General features: G+C 36.6%; 1 protein-coding gene across 1 annotated transcript in view; it reads right to left on the bottom strand.

Moving 5' to 3' along the window:
- LOC105490872 (PKHD1 ciliary IPT domain containing fibrocystin/polyductin) overlaps positions 1–27067 on the bottom strand; it is a 472028-nt gene that overhangs the window by 123574 nt on the left and 321387 nt on the right. The window contains 5 exon segments of the mRNA XM_071096950.1: positions 3339–3496; positions 5701–5869; positions 6890–7765; positions 12247–12399; positions 13827–13981. Coding sequence (XP_070953051.1) covers positions 3339–3496; positions 5701–5869; positions 6890–7765; positions 12247–12399; positions 13827–13981 — 1511 coding nt within the window.

Genomic DNA, 27067 nt, shown 5'->3' with positions numbered 1-27067 from the left:
AATATTATATTACTCATGGAGTTTTACCTTTGAATCATGTTTGACAGCCATGGTAAAGAGCTGAGAAAAAGCAAATATTCTACCATTGCAACCAGCAGCAAGAACATATTTGTGCCTAAACAGCGTATTACACCACCTGGTAAGCAATCACCTAAAAAGAATATTCTTATGATTTAAACATGGAGAATTTGACATTTTAGAGTTTCTATTTGTAACAGATGCTTTTGATGCCACACCTATGTATTTTTGGCACTCACCTTCATACACCAAAGGCTGCTACCACAAAAACCTATGACTTCCTTCTGAAAAGCTTTTTTTTTCTTTTGATAACTTTGGTATTAATGTTTTTCTCTCTCTCTTTTTTCCTTCTGAGAGTTTTTGGTGGCCTCAAGAAAGAGCACAGTTAGCCTGTGTTCAGAGAAAGCCAAAGGGCTGGAGAGTTAATGTCCCCAAAGCATCCCCCAAAGTCCTGACAGAAAAGAAAGTAAGCTCAAAGACAGAGGAGCCAGGATTTGAGATATAAATACATGAGCTTCCCTGTGGCTTGGCTGGGATTATTTGGAGTGATGTTCCCATGGTCTCCCGCAGTTCCCCATCAGACTTGAGCATCAGCTTCCACAGTGGCAACCAGGTTGATCACACTTCCCTTATTGGCCTTATTTCTTTTCCTAGTATACTTCCTCACTTCCCTATTGGTGTTTTATGGGATCACCCCCGATTAAACTACTTGAATTCTAAGCCTTGAATCAGGGTCTGCTTCCGGGACAACCCAAACTAAGACATTGTCTTCAGTCTTTATTCCCTTCTGTTAGGATAAAATATAATTTTCATCAAATACTCTGAAACACACATCCCTTATGGATTCCACAGAAATGGGATCCTCACCAAAAGCTCAAGTCCAGAAAAGTCCCACAATTAGGCATGTGTTTATTTTAACATATCAGAATGTTTTCCCCATAGCATAAATACCTGTAATGGCGGAATCATTCTTAAAACCAGTAGAAAACTTACTATAGAACGCCATTTGAGTAGATCTAGGGGTAAAGAGGAGGGTAACCCCTTATCTTTTTTCTTTTGTTACTTTCTTTTTACTACTACCCACATATTTTCTCAGTATAAATGTGTCCCTGAATTTCATTCTTCTGTGCAAGAAAGGTATTTGCTGGTTCTATTCAACAAATGCAGCCAACATATTAAAATGAACATTTACTCAGCATTTCCATGCACTTGGCGCTGAGTTTAAAACCAATACTGTAGTCCCCACAGCTTGTCACTCTATTCCAGAGATAAGCCTTCAACATATGGAAAAACATAAAATAAATATTAAAAAGTATAAGTACTCAAGCATGAAATTTTATGGTAAATAAAATAATTATATGTAGAAACAGCCCCAAGTACCAAATGCTGTACTGTAGCAGTAGTTCAGATGAAAGAAAGGTGAAAACAAGTAGAGAGATACCTAGAACTATCTGCATTTTAGGCTTTCGTATTACAGATAAATTCTTCAACCAATGACCTGAAGGCCTCAGTTCATTCACATGCTCTTGGATGATGTGAAACAGCAAGCTATTCTGGCTGGTTACCTATAATCCATTCATTTGATCAGTCAACCAAAGTTTATTGAGTATCCTCCCAAATACACATCAGTAAGAAAAAAAAAAATCCTGCCCTCATGAAGTTTGTGTTCTAAAAAGGATAAACAGTACATTAACATAAGCAACTATATTTATAATACAATGTTAAGTAACACGACTCCAACAAACAGTAAAGCAAGCATAGCAGAGCTACAGAATAATGATCTCATGATTATTTTAGATAGGGTGGTCAAGGATGGCTTCTCTGAGGGTACCTTATTTGAACAGTAGGAACTAGCTCCCAAAGAAGTGAGAATAAAATATTCCAGGAAGAGGAAAAAGCCAGTGCAAAGGCCCTGATGTAGGGATATGCTTACCATGTTAAAGGAACAGTAAGAGACCAGGATGACTAAGTAAAAGGCCTGTCACAAGAGAGGAGGTGAGAGAGTAGGCAGGAACCAGGGCTGCAAGACTTACAGGCTTGTAGCTGGGACTTAATTCTGAATGGGTGGAAAGCTAAAAATATCACTCTGGCCATTATGTGAAGAATAGACTAGAGACTACAAAAGTAGAAGGAAGAAGATCGGCAAGGTGGTTATTCTCTCATCTAGTGAGAGACAATGGTGGCTAGTAGTAAAGGGAATGGTGAGAGTGGTAGTAGTGGAGGAAATGAGGAGATTGAGAATTTGGGTTAGGAAAAAGAAAAATAAAAGATGACTCCCAGGTTTTTTACTTAAATAGCCTCAGGAATGGTGGCACCAATTATTGAGGTAGGGACAGCTAGGCAAGAAGCAGGTTGTAGATGGGGCAGAGATCAAGAATCTTTTTGAGGCATATTGAGTCTGAGATGTCTATTGTCTTTCCAAGTAAAGTCAGTTGGCTATACTAGACCAAATTTCAGGGTCAAGTCTAGGCTGAGGATATAAACTGGAAGTCATCAGTATTTGATGGTATTTCAGTCTTGGTCCTAGGGAGCAAAATTAGAGAAAGAAGGAAAAAGGTCTCAGGACATAGTCCTCTGACAGTCTCACATTCAAAACTTAAAAAAGGACAAGGAAGACCAGAAAAGACATCTAAAAAGAATCAACTAATGAGATAGGGAAAAAACAGAAAACCTTCTTTACGTTTGACCACAGCAGGTTCCAGCTGAACACAAATGGGAATTCAGAGTCACCTTGTTAGTGGAAATAAAAAGACAATGACCTCTCCAGGGGTCCAGCCATAAAAACTGATATAAAAGGGGGCTTTGCTTGCATAAGCAAGAAGACGAAGAAGTTTGGAGCACAGCCCTGTTTGGGGGACAGTTGGAGAATGGAGAAAAGGGAGACAAACCACATGACATCCACCCTACCATTGAGAGAGTGCTTTAAGTCCTTACAGAAAAGAAAGGTAAGCTTAAAGAAAAAGGAGCTGGTTCCATGGCAGACCAGTATGAAACACTGAGCATGATGACTGCTTCAGGCCCAAGTGCCCAAGCTAGGAGAGAATTGTCCTCCCAGCTGTGCACCGAATTGGGCATTGAGAATCTGCACTTTTGACACGGACACAGGCAATCTCATAGAGGGCACAGCAGTAAAGTTGTGAGATCACATAATGACTCAGCATTCCTGTAATATAGGTGAATTGGCAGCAGATTAGCACAGACTCCAACTTTAGAATTTAGGTCTTCACCAGTACATTTCATTCTCAATGAGCACAGCTAAACCAGCTCCTTCACAAGCACCCTTGCCTCTACCACAGGCACTGAGTTCAGATATAGCTTACCTGCGTTGAAGAAGGAGGCAGTCCATTCTGCCTCTGTTTTAGGAAATATAGAAACTGGTGGAGGCAGACCCAGGGCTCTCCCATCCAGATCCTTGAAGAGATATTTCCTTGGACTTGCACAGTCTAATTCAGGGCAGACTACTTTTCCTAAATCTTTCCTGTAAAGACAGTCAAAAAGCAACTTTTCCATTTCATGATAAGCAGCAAGAAGAAAATATACACTGGTAGTGCTAATGTTGTATAAAATAAATTCAACAGGTTTTTATTATTGATAATGTGTTACATAGATATAAAATAAAACTCCTTATGAAATCTTTTTTTGCTGGTTATATGGTCAAGAAGAAAGACATTCTTACTAACCAAATATTTTGGATATCTTAATATGTAATCTTTATATAGATTGCTAATTTTTTAAGAAGATACAAAAAAGTTCCTCTCATAACAACTGAACATAATTATTTTTAGAAACTTCAGGAGTTTGCAGTATTTTAGAATTATTATTATAAATATCAATTATATTTACACTATATAGAAAGAAAAATAGATATTCTCATTCAACAAATATCTACTGAAAACCTACAAATGACAGGCTGGGTAACATGACAGTAATAAAGACAAACACAGAACCTGCACTTTCAGAATTTAGAGTCAAGTGGGCTATATAAACAATTAATAGATAACTATAACATTGACTTATAGAGAACTTATTTTATTTCCACTAATCTAATGCTTTGAAATACAATAAGTAATAATATTAAATATTTATTGTATACCAACAATGTATTGAGTATTATCAGCACAAAGATTCAGTTGTTAATATCACATAGTACTACGATTTGAATGATGGTCCTTTCAAATTTCATGTTGAAACTTAATCCTTAATGGAACAGTATTAAGAAACGTGGCCTGTGGGAGGTGATAAAGTCATGAGGATTCAGCTCTCATGAATAAGATAGTACCCTTATAAAAGGGCTTGAGAATGAAGAGAGTGCTCTCTTGCCCTTCCATTTCTTCTCCTATGTGAGAACACAGCATTTCTCCCCTCTGGAGAGATGGTGCACCAACAAGGCACCATCTTGGAAGGAGGGAGAAACCTTCACCAGACACCAATTATGCCAGTGTTTGATCTTGGACTCCCCAGCCTCCAGAACTACAAGAAATAAATTTATGTCCATCTGCAGTGGTTCCTGCCTATAATCCCAAAACTTTGGGAGGCTGAGGCGGAGGATCACTTGAGCCCAGGAGGTTAAGGCTGCAGTTAGCCATGATTGTGCCATTGCACTTCAACCTGGGTGACAGAGTGAGACCCCCACCTCCAAAAATAAAATAAATAAATTTCTGTTCATAAATTATCCAGTCTGCAGTACTTTGTTATAGCAGCACAAACAGACTAAGACATATAACTTTACAACTATATCAGCCTGGGGTAAGACATGAACATAAGGAAAACTGGATAGTAAATTTTAAAAAGTGACAAAATTACATAAATTGCCTACCTAATCATGTTTAGGTACCTATAATGATTCAGGGATGGACATCAAAGGCACTCGTGTTAAGTCAAACACACGAATGTTCTAATTAGGGTGGTTTCTTTAGCGTGTTTTTTTGTTTGTTTTTGCTTTTTCCAACTAAAGGAGTTTGCCCCAGTGTTGTGGGAAAGAACAAGTAATTCATTCCTCCGGCTTCTAACTTTCTACTCTCTTTCATGGCAAAAAAAATAAATAAATAAAATAAAAAAATAAAAAAACCCCTCCTATCTAGTTTTCACACATTTGAATGAAACTCTTAGATCATATGTCAGAAAACAGTATTTACACCTGGTCTGAAATGCCAGTATCTGCTAGAGCTCATCGTTCAGTTCAGAGATTCCTGTCAGCAGACACAACCTCCTTCTATCTACTAGTTCCTGCACAAAAGGCTCCCAAGATCTCCTTCTGAAGACCACTGACACTTTACTCCAACGAAGAATGAAGAATGAGTCAATTTACAACCAGAAAGTTTGAAAAAATCCCAAAGAAGTCTCTCTAATAAAGACAAAACAATAAAACATTATCAATAAAACTTGCACTTCATTACTTCTGCCTCTTTCATTAGCTAAAGAAAGTCACATGGCTGAGTCCAGATTCAAGGGGGAGGGAAATAGCCCCTGCCTCTTTAGTGAGAGATATTTTAAAAATCATATATCACAAGGCATGAATATACGAGGCGTAAAGAATTGGTCATTAAGTTAATGTATCTTACCATTCTAAGACTTATTTCTATTTCTTTGATGATTTTATTCTTTTTAAAAAACATGTTTAGGGTTTGAAGAATTGCCAAGTACTTCATAAAAATGGCTAATTATAAATACTAAAAATTATACCTGGGTTGTAATGAGGGAAAGTAGAACTTGTTTTTATCTTTTATCTTTAGCATCCTGGTCCTCTCTGCTGTTATTGGGTGCATAATTCCGGTGTTCTCTGCATTTGGTAGAATGCAGACATCCAGGTCATCGTTATAGCAACTCTTCACAAAACTAGAAAAGGTAACATCTGAAATTTTAAAAATATATATCATAATATTATATCATATAAACCACCAGTCATAAACATCGAATATACAACTAAATATTGTTATAATAACATATACCCCAAGTTAGTTTAAGTTACCCAGGAAAGTCTTAGGAATTTACATAAATCTTGATATAAAATATCTGTAGTTCTTCAATACATGGACATTGTATTCAACAGAGAAGAGTATGTCAATACATTAAAGCTTTAATAGCAATAAGGCTTTTCATTTTAGGCTTAATCAAAATCCATTCATTTTACAGAAAGACAAACCCACTGCCAGATAAAGTAAGTAACAGGGGAGAGAGTACAATGGTACAAGAGATCTAATAGAAGATTAATGCACAAGTCATGTCACAACTTTGATTTTTTTTTTTTTTTTTTTTTTTTTTTTTTTTTTTGAGACGGAGTCTCGCTTTGTCGCCCAGGCTAGAGTGCAGTGGCCGGATCTCAGCTCACTGCAAGCTCCGCCTCCCGGGTTTACGCCATTCTCCTGCCTCAGCCTCCCTGCTGCTCAACCATCTACTAAGCAGCTTCAGATGAAACACAACTTCTACATTTCAATTTCCTCACTTGTATAATAGGAAAAATAACACCTAACCAAGAGAGTTCTTATGTAATCAAGTTAAATAATTGCTGTGTTGACCTGGAGTGGTCGCTATTGCCTGTAATCCCAACACTTTGGGAGGCTGAGATGGGAGGATTGCTTGAGGCCAGGAGTTTGAGACCAGCCTGGTCAAGATGAAAGATTCCATCTCATTATATTCAAATTTTTAAAATTTTTATTAAAAACTAAGTTGTAGAAAGCTCTGCAATATGTATAAAGCAGTGACTTTTGTAAGAAATTATAAACTACCATTGTGGCTATCAATACTCAGCAGGTTGGACAGCAAGCACTGGACCACAATGTACCTTTTTGTTGATAAAATTTCAGAATGCTATTAAAAATTATATGCATGGATGTATGAAATGGCATTGCCTAGATAAAGTAAAGCATCCCACCTTGAAGTTTCATGATTCCTGAAATTGAATGGTCATTCCTCACTTTGTGCCATGGCTCCTGAGGCCACTGATTTGGCTCTGAGGTGAATACAGGCCACAGAATACCAATTCGACCCCCCCTTGGATTGGAAGGAGCTCTATCTGTTGATGTCAAGTTGGCTGAGAGAGGCTTCACTTTGTCCTGAATGCAGTCAAAAGAAGAGCTGGTGGCCACAATGATTGAATTCCTAAGCACAATTTGCACTTTTTTGATGGAATTTTGTGGAGCAGAAAATACATACACTACTGCCAAAAGACCAATAGTATTGTCTACCAGAGTAATGTTCTCTATCTCCACACTGTTCTCTATGTGTAACATGGCACCATAGTCAAAGTTCTTGAAAGCCAAGAAGCCGGAGATTCTGGTACAGTTGTCAAGTCCACTTTCCTTGTAGAGGTGAAGGCCATGAAGACTTGAGTGGGCCACATTGTCAGACCAAAGCAGTCCACAAGAGCACTTGTGGCCTCGGATATGAAAGCCAACTCTCTCTGATCCTGCCACAACGTTGCCATGGAGGTTGATGTCCTTTGCTTGGTTCACTTTGATTCCTGCCACCCAAATGGTGGACCACGCTGGCTGTGTCATCAGAACCACAAGGTTATTAGTGACAGTATAGGCCTGACCCTCTAAATCTATGCCATGGCCAGCTGTACCAAACACAATATTGTCATTTAAAAGTACTCCATGACTGGCAGTTGCATGAATGCCCCCGCCACAGCTCTGGTGCAGAGTAGATGATATGATCCAGGATCCTTCCGACACATTACTGAATTCAACAGATGAGTACAGTGGTGACCCGAAGTTCTGAATTTCCACATTAAGAAGTTGAAGGACACCTATAAACAAAATGCATGTCATCAGGTACTTTCCCCACAAAAGGCTGAAGAATGGCCCATTTTAGGGCATTAAGATATGAAGATTTTTAATGAAAATGTAAGTTTATTCTCAACACCAGCATCATATTTCACACCACAGATTCTCAACTAAAAAGGTAGGAATCATTACAAGTATCACATTAATGCCTGAATTGCATGTGCAGTCTGAAGAGTCTGGTGATAGGATGGGGAATGATGAGAGGAGAAATAGTAAAGAGGCAAACTTTGGGGATGGGCATGGCTAAGTTTAACGATTCTGTGCATTTGTCTGGGGCCGGGTCAAAGAACTGAGTAAGAATAAAGAGATTCTGGGTTTCTGGCCCTTCATCTCAAAGTCAAGTCTCCCTCTCAGCGTCTCAGTGACACCACGTGAAAGGCCACAGCCATTCACACGAAGACATTGCACAAATGAATATTAAGCATTTCTGAAGAAGGTTATGAGTGCAAAATTTCCTTCTGCTCAGTTGATGTCCAGAAGCGTGCTATTCAATACATGCTTCTGATTAAAATATGATAGAAGCAATAACATGCTTTTAAAATCACTTTAAAGATTCTGTAAAATCTTTTCTATATTTTTATCCTGGCTACATTTTATTCACTGTTTCATTTTCATAATAAGATTTTCTATATCTTTTATGTGAGGAGAAAATAGTAAATTATTTACTCTCATTTGTAATGTTATTTGTACTGTTTTAAATAGATATTGTTAAAACACACCATAAAATACAGCCAGTAGTTGATTTAAAAATATGAGTCAGCATATATACTCTTGGTAAAATTAATAATAACATGATTATAGATGAATTAATATGAAATAATAATGAGGTGAATTTAAAACTTTAACTCTCATATAACACTCATTATTTGCAGACACTGTTCTAATTTATATTCATCTATTTATTCACACTCCTAATTTTCAAAAAAATCCTATGTGGTAGGTACAATTATTATCCCCATTTTACAGATAAGGAAACTGAGGCAGAGAAGAGTGAACTAACAAGCTAGGACTTAAACTTAGGCATATGGATGAGAAGTCGCACTATTAACCCCATGCAGGCATCCTGGCAAGACAGGAAGACTCGGTGTATAAAAGTAGCATCTCTGCATTATGATTCAGATAACTGCGCTATAGCTATTGAGCCAATAATTAGTTGTGCGTCCTTTGCTAAGTAGGTCACAACTTTGGCTCCTTTTATTTCATTTTTTAAGGTATTGACTAAAGTAAACTATGAAGTTATTTATCATAAAGATAAAGGAAGCAATACATTTGAAGTTTCTGTTTCACTGTTTTAATAATAGTATTTAAGGTTCAAAGACAGTACAGCCTAAGCCCCTCATTTCTTCACTACCTTTTTAGAGATGAGAAACTAGAACCCTTGCATATTGGCTGCCATGAAGAAGGAAGTCCTTTTGAGAAAGACAGGCTAAGTAAAAGAACCTATACGTCTCCTTGTGGCCAGGCAACAGGATTCCAACGTATTTAAATTTCTCAATGAATGCTATTGAGGAGGCATTGGTAGAGAGTGTGGGCATACTCACAGAACAATAAAACATCCAAAAGATATTTGTTGGGCAATATCCCTCACCAATAGCACATAGCTGAAAGAACTGGCAAACCTGCTCTGTGGAACTTTGGCACAAAGAACACCAAATGCAAGCATAAGTCCATACATAAACAGCTTATTTTTAGCATTTAATGTGATTTTAGAATCTCTGTCAAGGCAACATGTCAGTATTATTGTTATTTCCTAGGTTTCTTATAAAAGATATTACAAGGGAGATAAACAAAGACATGCGTAGGGCATGGCATGAGAGAAGGGCATGCATCTCCCATACCCTCCCCGGGTACACCGCCTTAGTCTAGGAAACTCCACATGTTCAGCTATCCAGAAGCTCTCAGGATTATTTTAATTATCAGGTTTTTTAATGTCTTATACTTCCATGGATTTAATTCATAGTTTTAAACTGTACAAGGTCTTTTTACTTCTGTGCACATTAAACAATGACTGAAAATTAATCAATTAGTAAAGACTTAAAAATGTCTTGAGCCTTTAAATAAAGAATTAAGCAATTTTTTTTTTTTTTTTTTTTTTTTTTGAGACAGAGTCTCACTCTGTTACCCAGGTTGGAATGCAGTGGCACAATCTTGGCTCACTGCAACCTCCATCTCCAGGGTGCAAGTGATCCTCCCACCTCAGCCTCTTAAGTAGCTGGGACTACAGGTTCATGCCACCATGCTTGGCTAATTTTTATATTTTTAGTAGAGACAGGGTTTCACCATGTTAGCCAAGCTGGTATCGAACTCCTGACCACAAGTGATCTGCCTGCTTCAGCCTCCCAAAGTGCTGGGCTTATAGGCATGAGTCACCATGTCCAGCCTGAATGAAGCAATTATTTTATTCACAATTATCTTCGTATTTTTCCTTTTGAAAATCACTACTGAAAAATATTCTAGCAAGTTAAGTACAACTTGGTGGGTATTATTCAGGAAGAGAAGAATGATGGAGCCCTCCAATATAAAAGTAGGACTCAAAAGTCTTGACCTGGTTTTCTGCTCTGTAACAAATCAGTACCCATATCTGGCATCTCTGACCTACACCTGCTGAGCCCTTCTTATTCAGGCCCTGGACTATGATTGAATTCTGGAACAGAAAAAACTGGTAAAATTTGAAGAATGTCTTGAGTTTAGTTCAGGGTAATGTACCAATGTTAATGTCTTTGTTTTGACAAATATACTAGTATTGTATCAGCTATTAATGGAAGAAAATTGAGTGAAAGGTATACAAGATCTCTCTATACTACCTTTGCAGCTTTTCTGTAAATCCAAAATCATTACAAAATTAAAAGTTTATTTAACAAGAACCAGGCTTGAATCTACCACCTACTAGTCAAATGACTTTCCTTACTCTTCATTAATATTTTTCATTCATATTTATTAAGTACCTAATTTACAGCAGTTACCACACTAGGAAAACAGATGAAAGACCTATTTCTCACCTCAAGGAGTTTATAAGCTAATGAAGGAGCTACATAAATAAATAGGCAATTGTACTATAGACTCTATTTCCTGTAATAGGAATATAAAATTCTCTTATGAGGATTTTAGGATTAAACAAGATAAAATTTTCACTGTGTGAAAACCAGCACAGTTTCTGATCCATAAGAAGCACAAAATAGAGTTTGAGTTTCCCTTCCCCAGGGGATGATGTAAGGATCAGCATTGTTAGAAGTTTAGGATCAGGTCAGTCTTGCTGCTGGTTCTGCTCTGACTTGGTGCTCAGCTGTAAGAACTGGCCTTCTGTCCTGTTCCTGTGACCATGCTCCAGCTTGGCCTGTGGTTTCAGTTAACTGGGGCCTTATCTTGCTCTCTCCCTCCTGATTCCCCATCTTCATAAATCTTAGAGTGGTCTATTCTTAAAAGATTGGAACCAAGCCTTTGTCTCCATCATCCAGAACGGGGTTCTCAACCTCAACACTATTGACATTTGGAGGCAGATACTCCTTTCCTGTGGGTGGCCGTCCTGTGCATGCTAGATGTTTGGCACTATCCATACATGCCAGAAGCTCCCTCAAGTTGTGACAAGTAAAAACGTCTCCAGATATTGCCAAATGTCACCTGGGGTAGTGGGCGGAAATCACCACTGATAAGGGTTTATGGAGATACAGCTTGTTCTATTAACTAGAAATCTTAAATGTTTGATTTAAGGTCCAAACACTGCCCTTTACAAAACTGGTGAAATAGTTGTGCCAACAAAGAGTGTCCCATATTGAATATATTTGGGAAGTGTTTAGATCCTTTATTCTCAGCCTTCCCCAGGCCTTTATATATTCGTGTACACCATGATATTCTAAGTTGGAGCTACAGTGACAACCAAACTGTTTGATCAGGAAAGAACTTTGGAAAAAAGTATAAGGAACACACGTTTAAGAAACGAGGTCCTAATCAAATAATTTTGCAGCATTCCAAAAGGGCTAAAACTTGAAAGAAACAAGAAAGATTGAACTGATCCTTAAAGCAGTCTAGAATATGGAAATCATTTTTATTTAAATTTACGCTATTAATTTATAGCATGAACTGATGCCTGCCATCAGATATAGCATGCTACTGGGAAAGAGTAATAGAAATTCAGGAAAGAGATAAAATTGAAGTGGTCATTAAATCATCTATAATTTCAAAGCAGAGGAAATTTCACATCTGCTGAAGATGTTTTCTTTGAGGTAAAAATGTGCATATGTGCTGATCGCTAGTATATTATTTTAACATCACACTGATAATTAAGCACAGATTAGGACTGAAAATTCATAGCTTCTCCAAGCACAAAGGAACTATCTCATTTGAACGTTTTGTTTTATAAATGAAAATTCTCACAGTTGGGATTTCTGGGTGTCCCAGATGAATAGGCTCCCATTGGTAATATCTAGTTACTTAACATTTCATTTACCTGAAAATTCTTCTCGGCTGGATTTCCTCAAGGGCCCCACAAACAGTCTCCCCCTACATGATATGTCAGGCTGAATTTGTATATTTCGAGTCAACAGTCCAACCTCAGCAGCCAAACGAATGTGTCGGCCATCCTCCGTGACATGGACACTTCCTGGGGCAATAGAAGTTGGGGGAAAAAAAACTTTAAAAATCTATTTCAAAAATCACTAGCTGGGGACCCAGCAAACCTGAGAAATGAAAACATCCTTTCCCCTCGGAAGTTCTACCAACATTAAGGTCTGCTTTTCCTCGGGCATTCTCTACAAAGGTCAGCTGAGAAATAAAATAACCCATTCACTTGTCTCTCTTTGGGATCAGAGTCAGAGTGTTTGAGCAAGAATTCATTTCTTCTTAATAACTGTGGGTACTGGGACAGGTCACTGGTTCAGGGAAGTCAGGGCAGACCTGTCCAATTAGTGGGGTTCCCAACCTCCATCTTTAAATAGGTCAGCATGAGACTTCAGTGTTGGGTTGTACATTGTCCATGGACCTCTTTCATGAGAGTGAGGAATCCCAGATCAACTGAGGCAGTGACAGGGCAAAAGCAGCTATGTGTCAGAGTTAAAGGAGAGCAAGAAGCAGCACCAGGCAGCAGCAGCGCCCTCTCATGGTGGATCTTCCACTCATCATGGCCTGAACAGCTTCCGCAGCAGTGGGAACTAAGCATCTTGCTAGTTTGTTTCACTGTCTACCATTTGCATTTCACCTTGCATCTTACTGAAATCAGTGCTGAAGATTTCTTTTTTCTTTGCTGCTTATTAAAAAAGAAATCCTCCTGGGAACAATGATTTAGACATAGCTTGAGACATTCGTGGTGAAACCGTGGATTTGACTCTCATATACCAGAGACAAAAAGACATTCTCATTCCCCTTTATTTCCACAGTTTATTACTGATCAGCTATATCTCCTGGGTTAGATTTATTTATTAGACTGAATCAGGAAGGTTATCGTGACTTATTATTTATATGTAGTACATTCTGTGTATTGTGTATAAAATATTTGGTACCTTTTTTATTTAAAAAAAGGTCTGGGCTTTTTTCTTTCATTTTTTGCAGTAATACTAATAGTAGCAGTTAATACATAAAATGTACTTCATGTTAGGAAGGACACATTTCTAAGTATGGAAAATGAAATCATTATTTACAGTAACTACCATATTCTAAGGGATTGTAATTCAATGTGTCAGGAAATAAACTGGAAACTCAGTGCCCATGAGTTTTATTCTGGCTTAAAACTGCCCAATGACCTTGAACAAGATTCTTAACCCTTCTGCTCTTAGACTTGCCATTATAAATAAGGACCAAAATGTGTGGAGATGTGTATGTGTGTATGTATATAACATCCAAGTATTCTTTAAAAATAAAGCAACAAAATTAATGAAGGAATAGAGATAAGGCCATGTAGCATGAGTCTAGGGCAGCAAGAAGGCATTGTTCTTCCCCTCTGAATGGCAATCAGATCCAAGGTCCCCAGCCAGGTTACCAAACATGGTCTTCCTGGCTCATTCACTTCCCTTAACTAGCAAACCAAAGCCTTACCAATGTGTCGGTGTTTGAGCCGTTCATGAATCCTCACATGGTGGCCCTTGACTTCCTTCACAGTGAGGACCTCTGCTTCATGAGGCTCATAAGAAGAGGAGCTAAGGACGATTTTGTCATGGGGGCGCCAATCCACTGCATCTTCTACTATAATTCTGTAACAGCATAAAAATGGCATTGGATATAGTAACAGTGCAGCACAAGTTATCTATTAACTCAAGAGCAAGAAAAGGAAATCCACTGCAACCAACATATCCCACCAGAGAAACTGAAATGGAAATAAGACATGACAGTGGAAAAAAGGCTTTTGCAAATAATTTAATTTAGCTAATGGAGTCAGTTTTCTGGCTTGGAAATGCATATGTTACAGAGATGGTGAAGATACTCCATGACCCCTGAAATAAAACAAAGGAATAAAAAACAATAAAAGTTCCAGAGGTTAGCACACATGTCTACATCAGCAACCTTCCTTCTGGATTAGGGAATAGATTCAATAATAAAAGCATTTCAGAAGAGATCTTTTCTCTAATTTTCTGAAGAAATATAACGTCATTTTTTGACAACCTTGGACATTTTGCACAACTTTTCATCATTCATTACAACTTCTACCTTCATAGCGAGACAAACACAAGTGTGAATCGTAGAGGTGTCACTTACTAGCTGTGTGACCTTGAGAAGTCACTTCACTCCTCAGCTGCATATCCTCATCTGAAAAGTGCTGTATTTGTACCTTCTCTCTTCTCTCTCATCACATTATGAAGCAATGAGGGTCGTGTTCATTTTTGGTGTTTTTCAAGACACACATTTAATACAATTTCTGTTCAGTCTTTCACTGCTGCCTAGCATTCCCTCTGAATATGACTGTTTTATTCTCTTCATAGTCAGTACCAATTTCAACACCACAAATGTAATTACCTGCTTCATTAGCTAATGCCCAAAGTTTAGCAAGCTTTGATAAATAGTCTCCTCTATAGTGAACGTTCATTCAGACGACAGTGTCCATGTGCAGGGCATTCAATCATTCAACCTTTATTGACTGAGCAAATCTTATGCACCAGATAATATAGTAGATGCTAGATACATACAATAAGTAAAACATACATCATTTGTATTAAAATACGTAACTTAAATTCTGCCCAGCACATATCTTTAAAGAGTCTACTGTATGGGTGGAGGATTAACAGATGTTTAATATACAGTATTAAGCCCTGAAAAAGAAACATAAATTAAACCTAATCATTCATAAGGGTCTAATAATGAATCATATGAGTCTAATAAATGAAATATTATAATAAATTCATATCTACATACCTAAGGTTGGAGAGAGAAAGAGTCATAGAGAAGAAAAAAGACTACTATCAATTGATGCAACTTTAATGAAGGAATTTAGAGTCTTAGCTCTGTTCCTGATTTGCTATGACTTCCTAGAAAACTCCCAGTTATAGAATATTTAAGCAACATTAGCTTTGAAAGGCAAGGAAACTAAGTTCCAAATAGATTAAATAGAAAAATGTAAGACTAGATAAATAACTGGAGCCACTGATTGAATTAGGACAAAGGAAGACTACCAATGAAGTCCAGCATTTTTTCCACTAAATACTCTCACTTTGTCTATCTTATTTTTAGTTCTTCGGGTGCTAAATAGTATTAGAAAAAGAGTATTCCCACATTTAATAATCTGTGAAATTATAAGAAGTCTATGATCCATACAATGGAATACTGTATAGCCATTTTTAAAGTATCTTGCTGAAGAGCATTGAATTACAAGAAATTTTGTTCATGATGTATTGATTTCAAAAAGCAGGACATAAAATAATATGCTTCATTTTTTAATAAAAATAATACATGCACAGAAGAGAGGAAAGATGCATGTTAAAATGTTAGCCTACCTATAGAGGGTGGGATTATTAGTGATATTCACTGAAATCTCAATTTTCTAATTTATCAGGTAGTATATTGTAGTTAGGGGAAAAAAAAGTCAATCTGCTGTATAATTTAAATTAATCCTTTACTTCATAGTTAGTATTATTCAGTAGTCCCCAACCTTTTTGGCACCAGGGACCAGTTTTATGAAGACAATTTTTCCACGGGGGAGATGGATTCGGGATGAAACTGTTCTACCTCAGATCATCAGGCATTAGATTCTCATAAGGAGCATGCAACCTAGATCCCTCACATACACAGTTCACAATAGAGTTTGCATTTTTATAAGAATCTGATGATCCCTGATCAGACAGGAGGTGGAGCTCAGGCAGTAATGCTCCCTTACCCACCATTCACCTCCTGCTGTGTGTCCTGGTTCCCGAAAGGCTGTGGACCTGTACTGGTCTGTGACCCTGGGAGCTGGGAACCTCTGACCTAGATAACCTTTTTATCATTATTTATATTGTTGAATAAAGCTCTTCAAATGATAGGTCACTATAATATTCTGAAAAGTTTCATGTGAAAGTGAGACTAAAACTCATCCACATGAGATATTTTTAGGGCAGTATTCTGTGTAACACTATGGGAGTACATACATATGATTACACATTTGTAAAAATCCATAAAACTATTTAACATTGAGTGAACCCTAATGCAAATTTAAACTCATAAAGCTTCATTTTCTAACTTCCTTATATAAGCCATATGCTCCAACCAGATTAATCAGTTCACTCTCCCCTACTTCGCTCTTCGGGTCTCTCATTCTTGAAAATGGACACAAGTCGCTATGGTCACTATGCCTTCAAGAAGTCTTCAATGGGAGTCTCTTTCCACTGAATGCCCGAAGCCTCCCCACTTTCTGTACCACCATCAATTTGACATAACAAATGCTATTTATTGCCTTGTGAGTGACTGATTTTGTACTCTTGTCTTCTGTGACCATTCAACTTTTATATTGTTCATTGATATTTAATAAAAATAAGACTATATAAGGCCAGGTACAGTGGCTCTTGCCTTATAATTCCAGTACTTTGGGAGGCCAAGGCAGGAAGATCACTTGAGCCTAGGAGTTTGAGACCAGCCTGGGCAACATAGTGATCCCATCTCTACAAAAGTGAAAAGATAATAAAAAGCTTAGCCTGGCATGATGGCACACACCTGTGGTCCCAGCTACTTGGGAGGCTGAGGTGGGAGGATAGCTTAAGCCCCAGAGTTTGAAGTTGGAGTGAGCTATGATCATGCCACTGCATTCCAGCAGCCTGGGTAACAGAGTGAGACCCTGTCTCGAAAGAGGAAAGGAAAGGAAGGAAGGAAGGAAGGAAGGAAAGAAAGAAAGAAAGAAAGAAAGAAAGAAAGAAAGAAAGAAAGAAAGAAAGAAAGAAAGAAAGAAAGAAAGAAAGAAAGAAAGAAAGAAAGAAAGAAAGAAAGGGAGGGAGGGAGGGAGGGAGGGAGGGAGGGAGGGAGGAAGGAAGGAAGGAAGGAAGGAAGGAAGGAAGGAAGGAAGGGAGAGGGAGGGAGGGAGGGTGGGAGGGAGAGAGGAAGGAAGGAAGGAAGGAAGGAAGGAAGGAAGGAAGGAAGGAAGGAAGGAAGGAAGGAAGGAAGGAAGGAAGGAAGGAAGGAAGGAAGGAAGGAAGGACAGAAAACAAAAAAGAAAAAAATCACTATCTAAATCCCATAGTACCTAACAATGTTCTAGGAATTATTAAAATTATTACTTCAAACTTTATATTAAAAACATGAATGAACTTAATCTGACCTTTTCTGTTCTGACTTCCTAAACCTTGTGAGTTCATTAAAATGTATCTTTCCTCTATACTCCTGATGTCTTTGGGGTTCTCTATATCATGAGAACCATACACATAGGTGAAAGGAGCATTGCCCCTTCCACTTCTATGTCCATAGAGCAACAGTGGTAACTTCAGATGAAACTGGGGTCTCAGTATCAATAGCCTAGTTGGTTCTGCTAGTCAAATGTCAGTTTTCCTTAAATTCCAACATCCACTATTCCTAGTTCCAGTCTTCAAACATTATGGTTGCCCTCCAATCATATGAAGAAATCTTAGCTTAATGACTGGCTCAAAATCCCAGCTGTATTCTATGCTTCTGATTAATATGACTCCTAGAGTTACAGGGAAGAGGTGAGAGTTGCTTGTTGTTATGAGCAAAACATACCTCAAATAAAAAATAAACAAAAAATTAAAAGACTTTTTTGCAACATAATTGTACCTAAATGGAAACCATATGAGAAGAGAGAGGAAAATATGAATAATCACTGTGAAAGTCTTTTTAAAGATAACTCTAAGAAAACATAAACAAAATATCAGCACAGTTTCTTTATTTTGGCATAATTTTGACCTAGTTCAGAGAAAAATAATATTTACTAGTCAAAAATATAATACTTATTATTTACAGAGAATAAAGCTCCAAAATTTGATTTCAAAGTTTTTACAAAAATGAATAAGACATTCACTTGTAAACACCTACAACTTAAATGAATTTGTTAACACTTGTGAGATCTTAATGATAATAACTGCATTTGACCATTAAGTTGTTATTATTATAACAACTTAGTTCAAGTATTAGAATATAGAGTTGGTGGTCTGATCCGTCCATTGGCAGGAGTTCAGAATCACATATGTAACATCTAAAAGATGATGGTTTTTTTCATATGTTAGAGGTCCAACAAACTACTGGGTTCTATTCCCAAACTGACTACTATTTTGATGCTGATGACTACTATTTTGGCTCAGAGGGTACAGATCACAAAACATGTCCCCTCTCACCTGCACCCCCAGGAACAGAGATGGCCACAGACTTCTGAACTCTACTAACATTTAGTCTTTTTTATTTTGTAACTTCAGTTTAAAATTTTTCTATCAGTGCCATTAAAATGTAATGAGGATTCTCAGACTGTATTAGTCTATGCTTGATAGTAAAGAAATTAAATTCTATAATGATGCTGGTAAAGATGGTGAGTGACAACAATAATAGCTATAGTTGATACCAATTATTTGTCTACCTGACTTCCTCTCTGCTTCATTCCGGAAAATCCCTCACACCTCATCTGAGAACCGCTCTGCTCATCCACTGTACTGAAAGCTGTGAGAGCTGCAGGTTAAAGTCCCGTCCCACAAACCCTTCACGAAAGGTTTGGGATAGGATCCAACCTGCATTCATTCATCAAAATCCTTCCCCTGGACTTTTGAATGAAACTGAGGAGAATTAGTAGTAATCTCCTCACTGGTGGTAAAGCTAGGACAAGTCAAACAGATCTGAGTTCACTTGCACCATACAGAATGAAGAAAACCATATTCCAGTAGAAAAAAAAAAAACGAGGTTGAAATAAAGAAGTAAAAAAGTAGAGGAGGAGAGGCAGGGCTTGATATTGTCTCCAAAATGGCTTAAGAAGGGTTACTTTTACTTGTACTTTGCACTTAAAGAGTCCCAACTGCCACAATAGCTACCCTGTCTTAAGGCTTACACTGTGCCAGAAACTGGGCTTAACACTTTATATGCATTAACTCCCTCAATCCTTATAACTATTCTATTAGCTATGTACTGTTACTCACATAATTAAAGAAAATAAAACTGAGGCTCAGAGAGAGTAATTTACTCAAAGTTACACATTTAGCTAACTACATAACTAGAATTAGTCTGCCTGCCCTCAAAGTGGCAAACTCCTTTTCATTGCAGAATATATTTCCAACCTACCTTCCAAACACACAACTTTCACCAGCATCAAAATAGTAGTCAATTTGGGAATAGGACCCAGTAGTTTATTGGACCTCTAACATATTAAAAAAACATCATCTTTTAGAGGTTACATATGTGATCCTGAATTCCTGCCAATTAATAGATAAAGCCACCAACTCTATATTCTAATATTTGAACTAAGTTGTTATAATAATAAAGTGTGAGGAAAGAGCAAAATAAATTATAGTAGTATTTGAAAATAAATTCTAGATTCTCTCATTTGTTAGATAAGATGCTATTGAACCAAGAAGCTCAATAAGTTCTGATTTCCAGAAAATACACATCAAGTCAATGTAGCAGGCATTTATTGGAGCCCTTCTTTATGTTCTGTTGTGCACTAGACACTAATATACCAAATCAACAATAACAAAAATATATCCCTCTCTTACATAAGCCACTTGGAGGAACAGGACACACAAATGTTAAACATCTTAGTGTTATGTTTTTCTTAAAATTACAAATCATAAAATCACATCTTACATTCAGATGATGGGAAAATTTGTAGAGTCGGGGAGACCTAAAGCCCTGTTTCAGATGTAATGGAATCTTTAAAGATAAGTAGGAAGCTATAGACTCAAGGAGGAGATGCAAGAGTACTGCATCTGATACCCTTATTTCACTTATTAGGTCCTTAAGGAGCCAGTACAAAAGTTGTTGTAGAGAGCCATGTGTGAAGTGCTGAAATGAGAATGTAGCAGAAGGGAAAGAAAAAGAAGTATTCCAAGCAAAATATATACAAGGAATACATCACTAATTTAACATAGGAGATAAAGGAATAGATATAATCAATTATGACATCCAATTTAAAGGTTTAGGGCCTGGAGAAAAGGATGAGGTAACAAATGATGTGATTTCTTCTTCAGTTCACAGTTTCTTCCTTGTAAATAACAGACTATATTAATAAATCACTTCAGACACCTCACATCTGTCAAAATTACCAAAACAATGAAAGATAACAAAGGTTAGTGGGGATGGAGAGAGGAGAGAACTCTTGTATACTGTTAGTAGAAATGTAAATTAGTACAACCATTATAGACAACAGTTTGGAGAGTCCTCAATAATTAAAACTAGAATATGATCCAGCAATCCATCTTCTAGATATATATTCCAAGGATACAAAATCAGTATGTCTGAGATATTCGCATTCCCATGTTCACAGCAACATTATTCACAGTATCCAAAATATAGAGTCAGTCTAGGTGCCCATCGACAAATGAATGGATAAAGAAAATGCAGTATACACGTACACTCTGGAATACTATTCAACCTTTAAAAAGAAGAAAATCTGGTCATTGGCATCAACATAGATGAACCTGGAAGACACTATGTTAACTGAAATGATCCAGGACCAAGAAGAGAAATACCACATGATCTCACTTGCATGCAGAATCTGAAAGATTGGAACTCTTTGAAGCAGAGAGTAGAATGCAGGTTACCAGAGGCTGCTGGTTTGGGTTGGTGGTGCGGGGAAGCAAAGGTTGAAGAGATGTTGATAAAAGAACACAATATCTCCATTAGATAGAAGGAATAAGTTCAAGAGATCTACTGTGCAACATAGTGACTACTGTTACTAATATATTGTATTCTTTTAAAGTGCTGAATGTGGATGTGTAGTATCATTGCCACACACAAAAAAACTATATGAGATAATACATGTTAATTACATAGCTTTTACCATTCCACAATGTAATACATGTATCAAAACATCATGTTGTACACAATACATAAAATTTTTACTCGTCAATTAAAAAATAGAACAAAATAAGTCAATCACTTGACAAACAAAGGATAACAGGACAAAGAGATTGGATGTCTTACACATTTTCTTGAAAATTTAATGAGATAAGAAATAAGAAAAAATAAGAATTTGAGAAAACTTTCCTCATAATCCAGCTCTTCTCCCTGTTTTCCCCTTCTCAGTAAATGGCACAGATCCTTACCCAATTGCTTAGGGTCAAAAATTTTAGAGTGATCTTTGACTCTTCTCTTTCTCTTTTCCTCAATATTCAGTCCATTAGCAAGTCATGTCACTTTCATCTTTAACATATATTTAGCCACATCTTTACTCCTCCATCACTGCCATCCTAATCTAAGCCATCATCATGTGTTATCCGAAAAATTGCAATAACAATGTATTAGCAGTTAGTGTCTCTGTTTCCACTCTTATCTCTTCCCCATCACCACCACCAACAGTCAATTCTCCACACATCACAAATCAGATTAAAGTATAAGTTAGGCTCTGTCCTTGCCTTGTTTAAAATCTTCCAATGGCCAGGATAAAACCTAACCTTTATCATAAGATTGGTTGACAAAGTAACCATTTAATTTCAAAGATCACATGGCTACCCTTCAAAGACTCACAGTAAAAGATATGCATAACACTTGTAATGGGTAAAAGCAATTTTTTGTGTCTAAATCTAACTTGTCTTGATTTATTTACAATCCAAATAAAACCTCAACAGTTTTGTTCATCAGTCTTCACAAGTCAATTCAAGCAAACGACAACAGAGAGTAATTTCGAGATAAATTGATAAAACACAGAACAAAAGAAAGTAATTTTTCTTCAAAATATCTTGCTAAGCTTACTTTGGTTGATTGTGTAAGATATAAGTTTATAGATATAAGTTTATAAAGTTAACATGAAATTTTTCCTCCGAATCACACTACCATTATTCATACATATATTCAGGTATCTAACATAGATAATATATATATTCAGGTATCTAATATAGATAATATATATATTCAGGTATCTAATTATATATAATATATATATTCAGGAATCTAATATATAATATATATATTCAGGTATATAATATATATATTATATATATTCAGGTATCTAATATATATAATATATATATATATATTCAAGTATCTAATTCTGTTGGTGAAAATTCATGAAAGAGTCCAACTGAAATATGCTTATATCACAATATATTAGAAAGACTTATTGAATTGACTTTTAAGATTGTAGAGCCATGTTTAAAATGATGGCCTGAATAAGGTCTGTAGTTCAGTTAATACTGCACCAATATCAACTTGCCAGATTTGCTAATGTTTTATAGTTATGTAATATGTTATCATCAAGGAACATCGAGTGAAGGGCATATGTAAACTCTACTATTTTTGCAACTTATTTTGAGTCTGAAGTTATTTTTAACATTTTTAAAAAGGTTTTAAAAAGAAAAAATTCCATAAAATGAATATACTATGTTAATTGCACATCATTTGTATAAACTCATTAAATTACTCCTCCTCAGGACTGATATTAAGAAATTTTGTTTTTAATAGTTGTAATATGTAGAACACATGCAATGGAATCAGATAAATCAGGGTAAAAAATCCAGCCTCAGGAATTTCTAACTTTATGAACTTGGAACATTTACTTAACTTCTCCAGCCTCAGTCTTCATATCCATAAAATGCAGATAATAATACCTAACTTACAGCATTGAAAGATTTAAATGAGATAATGTATGTAAAATGCTTAGTAGAGGCCTGACATATAACAAGCTTACATGATAAGAACCAAACAAATGGTAGCTAGTTAATGACTACGGATAGTTTTAATTAATAAAATTGAGTTCCTTTCAAAATAGCCTGTAGCTCAGACTCTGAATGAGGTTTTTAACACATTCTTATAAGAAAAATCCATTCATATAGTTCCTGCCAAATTCCAGCTTGCTAACCTTTTAATTATAATTAAAGTTTCTTATTGATCCTTGTTAGAAATGCTTACTTCACAAATCCTTTTGAGCATCAGAAAAGCACTTTAAATTCAACATGACCTAATCTGAATTCATAATCTTTTCTCTAAACTTAGTCCTCTTCAAGTGAATGACACCACTATCCAGCTACACAAACCAGAAACCAAGATTACACTTCATATTCAACGTGTCTTACAGATTTTATCTCCTGCCTCTAAATCTGCCCACTTCTCCATTACTCCTGCAGTGTACAAGTTACACTGTCTCTTGCTGGGTGTCTCTGGATCTACTTTCGACCTCTCCTGCTGTCTACATTCTGCCTACAATATTTTAGATGTACAAGTATGATAATAAGTGCCACCTCCTATCCATACTACCCCCTTAAAAACCTACAACAGCTTCAGGACACTCTTAGGGTGAAAACTAAAATTCTTGATATTGACAATGTATGTGGCCCTGACACTTAACTCCTTGGAACCCTGTCATTGTCAACCCCTACTCTCCACATCAACCATCATGGTATTCTTTCAGACCCTCATGTTCTCCATTCTCCCTCCCACCACAGAATCACCTCTCCACCCTCTGCTCCTCAATCACCTGTGCTGACTCCTTAATATCTAAAAAGTTAGAATGCCCCTAATCTCAATCTCATCCTCCAAATCTCTCTTCTACCCATGTTTTCTTCAATAATGACATCACCTACTTCCAACATGGCTGCTTCCAAACTCTAAATTATGCATCTAATTTTATTCTTGACACTTACTCTTGATGTCTTCAACTTTGCATGCCCCTGCTGCCTTCCATCCTGACAAACCTATTCCCCTCTCAGTCTTCCCATCTCAGTGCGTGCTTCCACCATTCACCAGTGTGCTCCATCAAAACACCTGCAGCACTCTTTCCTTGCCTCCACATGCAGTCATCAGCAGGACCAGCTGTTCTCTCCATCTCCACTGCCTCTTCCAGAGTCCCAGCTACATGATTTCTGGCCTCAGCTGGCCTCATAACTGATAGCCCAGCTCTACTCTTATCTCCATAATCCATCATCTACACAGCCAGAGAAGTTTTTTAAACAAAAATCAGATTCCACCATCCTCCTGCATAAAACCCTTCAGTGATTTCCCCTTTGACCTCTCATACCTGAACAGGTCCTGTATGACTTGGCACTTGCCATATCAGACAATGCTGCCCTCTGCTCACTCTGCCCCAGCTATAGTGACCTTCTGCCTGTTTCCCCCCTACCCTCACCCTAGGCCAGCTGGTTCCCTCCCGTCCTTCAGGTCTCAGCTCAAATTTCTCTTCCCCAAAGAGACTTTCCCTGCCCATTCAATCTAAAATGGTACCCTTCACATTTTATGCCCCAGCTATTTTTGATCATACCACCATACTGACTTCCTTACCAGCATATTTTATAATTTCAACTATGTCATTTATATTTCTGTATTTGTTTGGGTATTGTCATTCTCTCCACTAAGATCTGAGCTCCCAGAGGGCAGCAATCTCTTCTAATTTGCAATCTCTTCTATATGTCTAGTGCTTACAGTCTGACCTGGCACATAGTAAATATTCCTCAGATATTTGCTTAATGATTGAATGCTGTTTGCTCTGGCTAGAACACCGTTTCCACATATATCCCACTTTGCTTAATTAATGCCCATTCTTCTTTCAGATTCCACCTCTGAAATTATGCTTCAGGGAAGCCTTCTCCAACTTCCCATAAATGCCTCAAGTTGACATATTCGTGTTTTCAGAATCCTATATAACCCATCCCTTCACAGAATTTATCATATATGTAATTTTACATTTACTATTTGATTAACGTCTGAGTTTTTACTTAACATTATATCTCCAGATCATAGCTCAATGTTTGACAAACATAAGCATCTGTAAAATTCATGTCAAATAATTTTAAATAACTGTGAACATAATACCTACTCTACAAAGAAATTCTGTACATAGAGAAAAGCACATCAAAGCATACCTATCAAGATATGAGATAGCTACCTATCATTTCACCAACAGAGATCCCTGCTGTGCTGTATGTCCTTCCAGAAATTTCCATATTATGTATATGCATACATATTTTTATTTCTTTATCTACAAAACTAGGCTAGTATGTAATATTAATCCCCATATGAACGTGAATCTCTGCTCTCTTTTGTCAACTTGGAGTTCACTATTTTTCATCTTTGCCAAATTAAACTTTAAAATGGATTCCATTGCTGTTTTAATTAATATTTACTTCAATTTTAGTAAAGAAGACCATTTTTTCTACATGTTTATTAGCCAGATGTATGTTTTCTTTTATGGCTCACATATTCAAACCCTTTCACAAATATGTTTCTGGTGTATTCATATTTTTATTTTTATTCTTGACATATAAAAGTTCTTCACATGTAAAAAAGTTAGTCCTTCATCTGTACTATTGTATGTTGCAAACATTTTCTAATTGATCATTTGTCATTACATTTTGTAATTGACATGCAGAAATATTGACCTTGTTATATTGTCAAATCTATTATTTATTTGCTATGGCTATTGTTTTGCTTGTTATGATCAGAGAAGTCTTCGCTAGTTTAAATTACAGGTTTACTTAAACCTTCTTCAAATAATTTTATGGTTTTAATTTTTTACTTTGTTTTTTTTTTGTTTTTTTTTTTTTTTTTTGAGACAGAGTCTCGCTCTGTCACCCAGGCTGGAGTGCAGTGGCCCAATCTCAGCTCACTGCAAGCTCCGCCTCCTGGATTCACACCATTCTCCTGCCTCAGCCTCCCAAGCAGCTGGGACTACAGGCGCCCGCCACCTCGCCCAGCTAGTTTTTTCTATTTTTTTAGTAGAGACGGGGTTTCACCAGGTTAGCCAGGATGGTCTCGATCTCCTGACCTCGTGATCCGCCCGTCTCAGCCTCCCAAAGTGCTGGGATTACAGGCTTGAGCCACTGCGCCCGGCTACATTTTGTTTTATAATCCACCTATAATTTAGAGTAAAACATAAAGTGAGAATCTAATTTTATATTTTTCCAAAGCATTTACTGATTATTCCAGCCTGTCTTCAACTAAATTCAAATGCTAATTTATTCAAATTCTAAAAATAATTCATGACTGTGTTTATTTCTTGGTATTCTTTTTAGTTTTGGTGCCAACAACAGATTACTCGTATTAGAGGCATATATTTAAAAAAAGTAACGGCTAATGTTTGGCTATTTTCAAATATATATTGTTCCAAAGAATTTAATGAGTCAGATTCTGATGAATATATTAGACCTGTGATTCAAGTTGTATTAGATTTGACATCTTTAAAATAATGAGCTGTCAAATTTTTGTTCTGCATCACCATTTATTCTAAACTCCTTTTATGCTTTTGAACAGAGTTTTATAGTTTTGTTTTTATAGGTTCTGTAATTTTTCTTAAATTTACTTCTAGATATTTGTGGTTGAAATTTTAAATAAGATTGTACATTATAATTTAAAAGTTTATTGCTTGTATATTAAAAAGCTGTTGATGTGCATTTATTGAAGGCAACTGATAGTTTTTCAGATAATTCTCTAGTTTTACAGGATGAAATGTGGTTTATAAACCACATAAAAAATAGTTTGGATTATTTTCAATAATTGGATCTAATGTATTTTTCTTGCCTGGATACATTAGCTAAAACTTTAATAATAATATTTAATGATTGTTGTAATAAACAATAATATTTAATGTCAGTTTTTCTCATAAAATACAAAACTCAGAGGAATCCTTTAGTGTTTATTTTGTATTATTATTTAAACCAGTGCCTCTCCACTAATGGTTATACCATCCAAATAAATAGCATTAATTTAAAAGAAGTATCCTTGTAGTCTTCATTTACTGTTTA

Source organism: Macaca nemestrina, chromosome 5 (assembly GCF_043159975.1).
Source record: "Macaca nemestrina isolate mMacNem1 chromosome 5, mMacNem.hap1, whole genome shotgun sequence".
NCBI classification, from domain to species: Eukaryota; Metazoa; Chordata; class Mammalia; order Primates; family Cercopithecidae; genus Macaca; species Macaca nemestrina.
The sequence above is the reverse complement of the archived record's forward strand: the minus strand, read 5'-3'. Positions and strand labels throughout refer to the sequence as shown.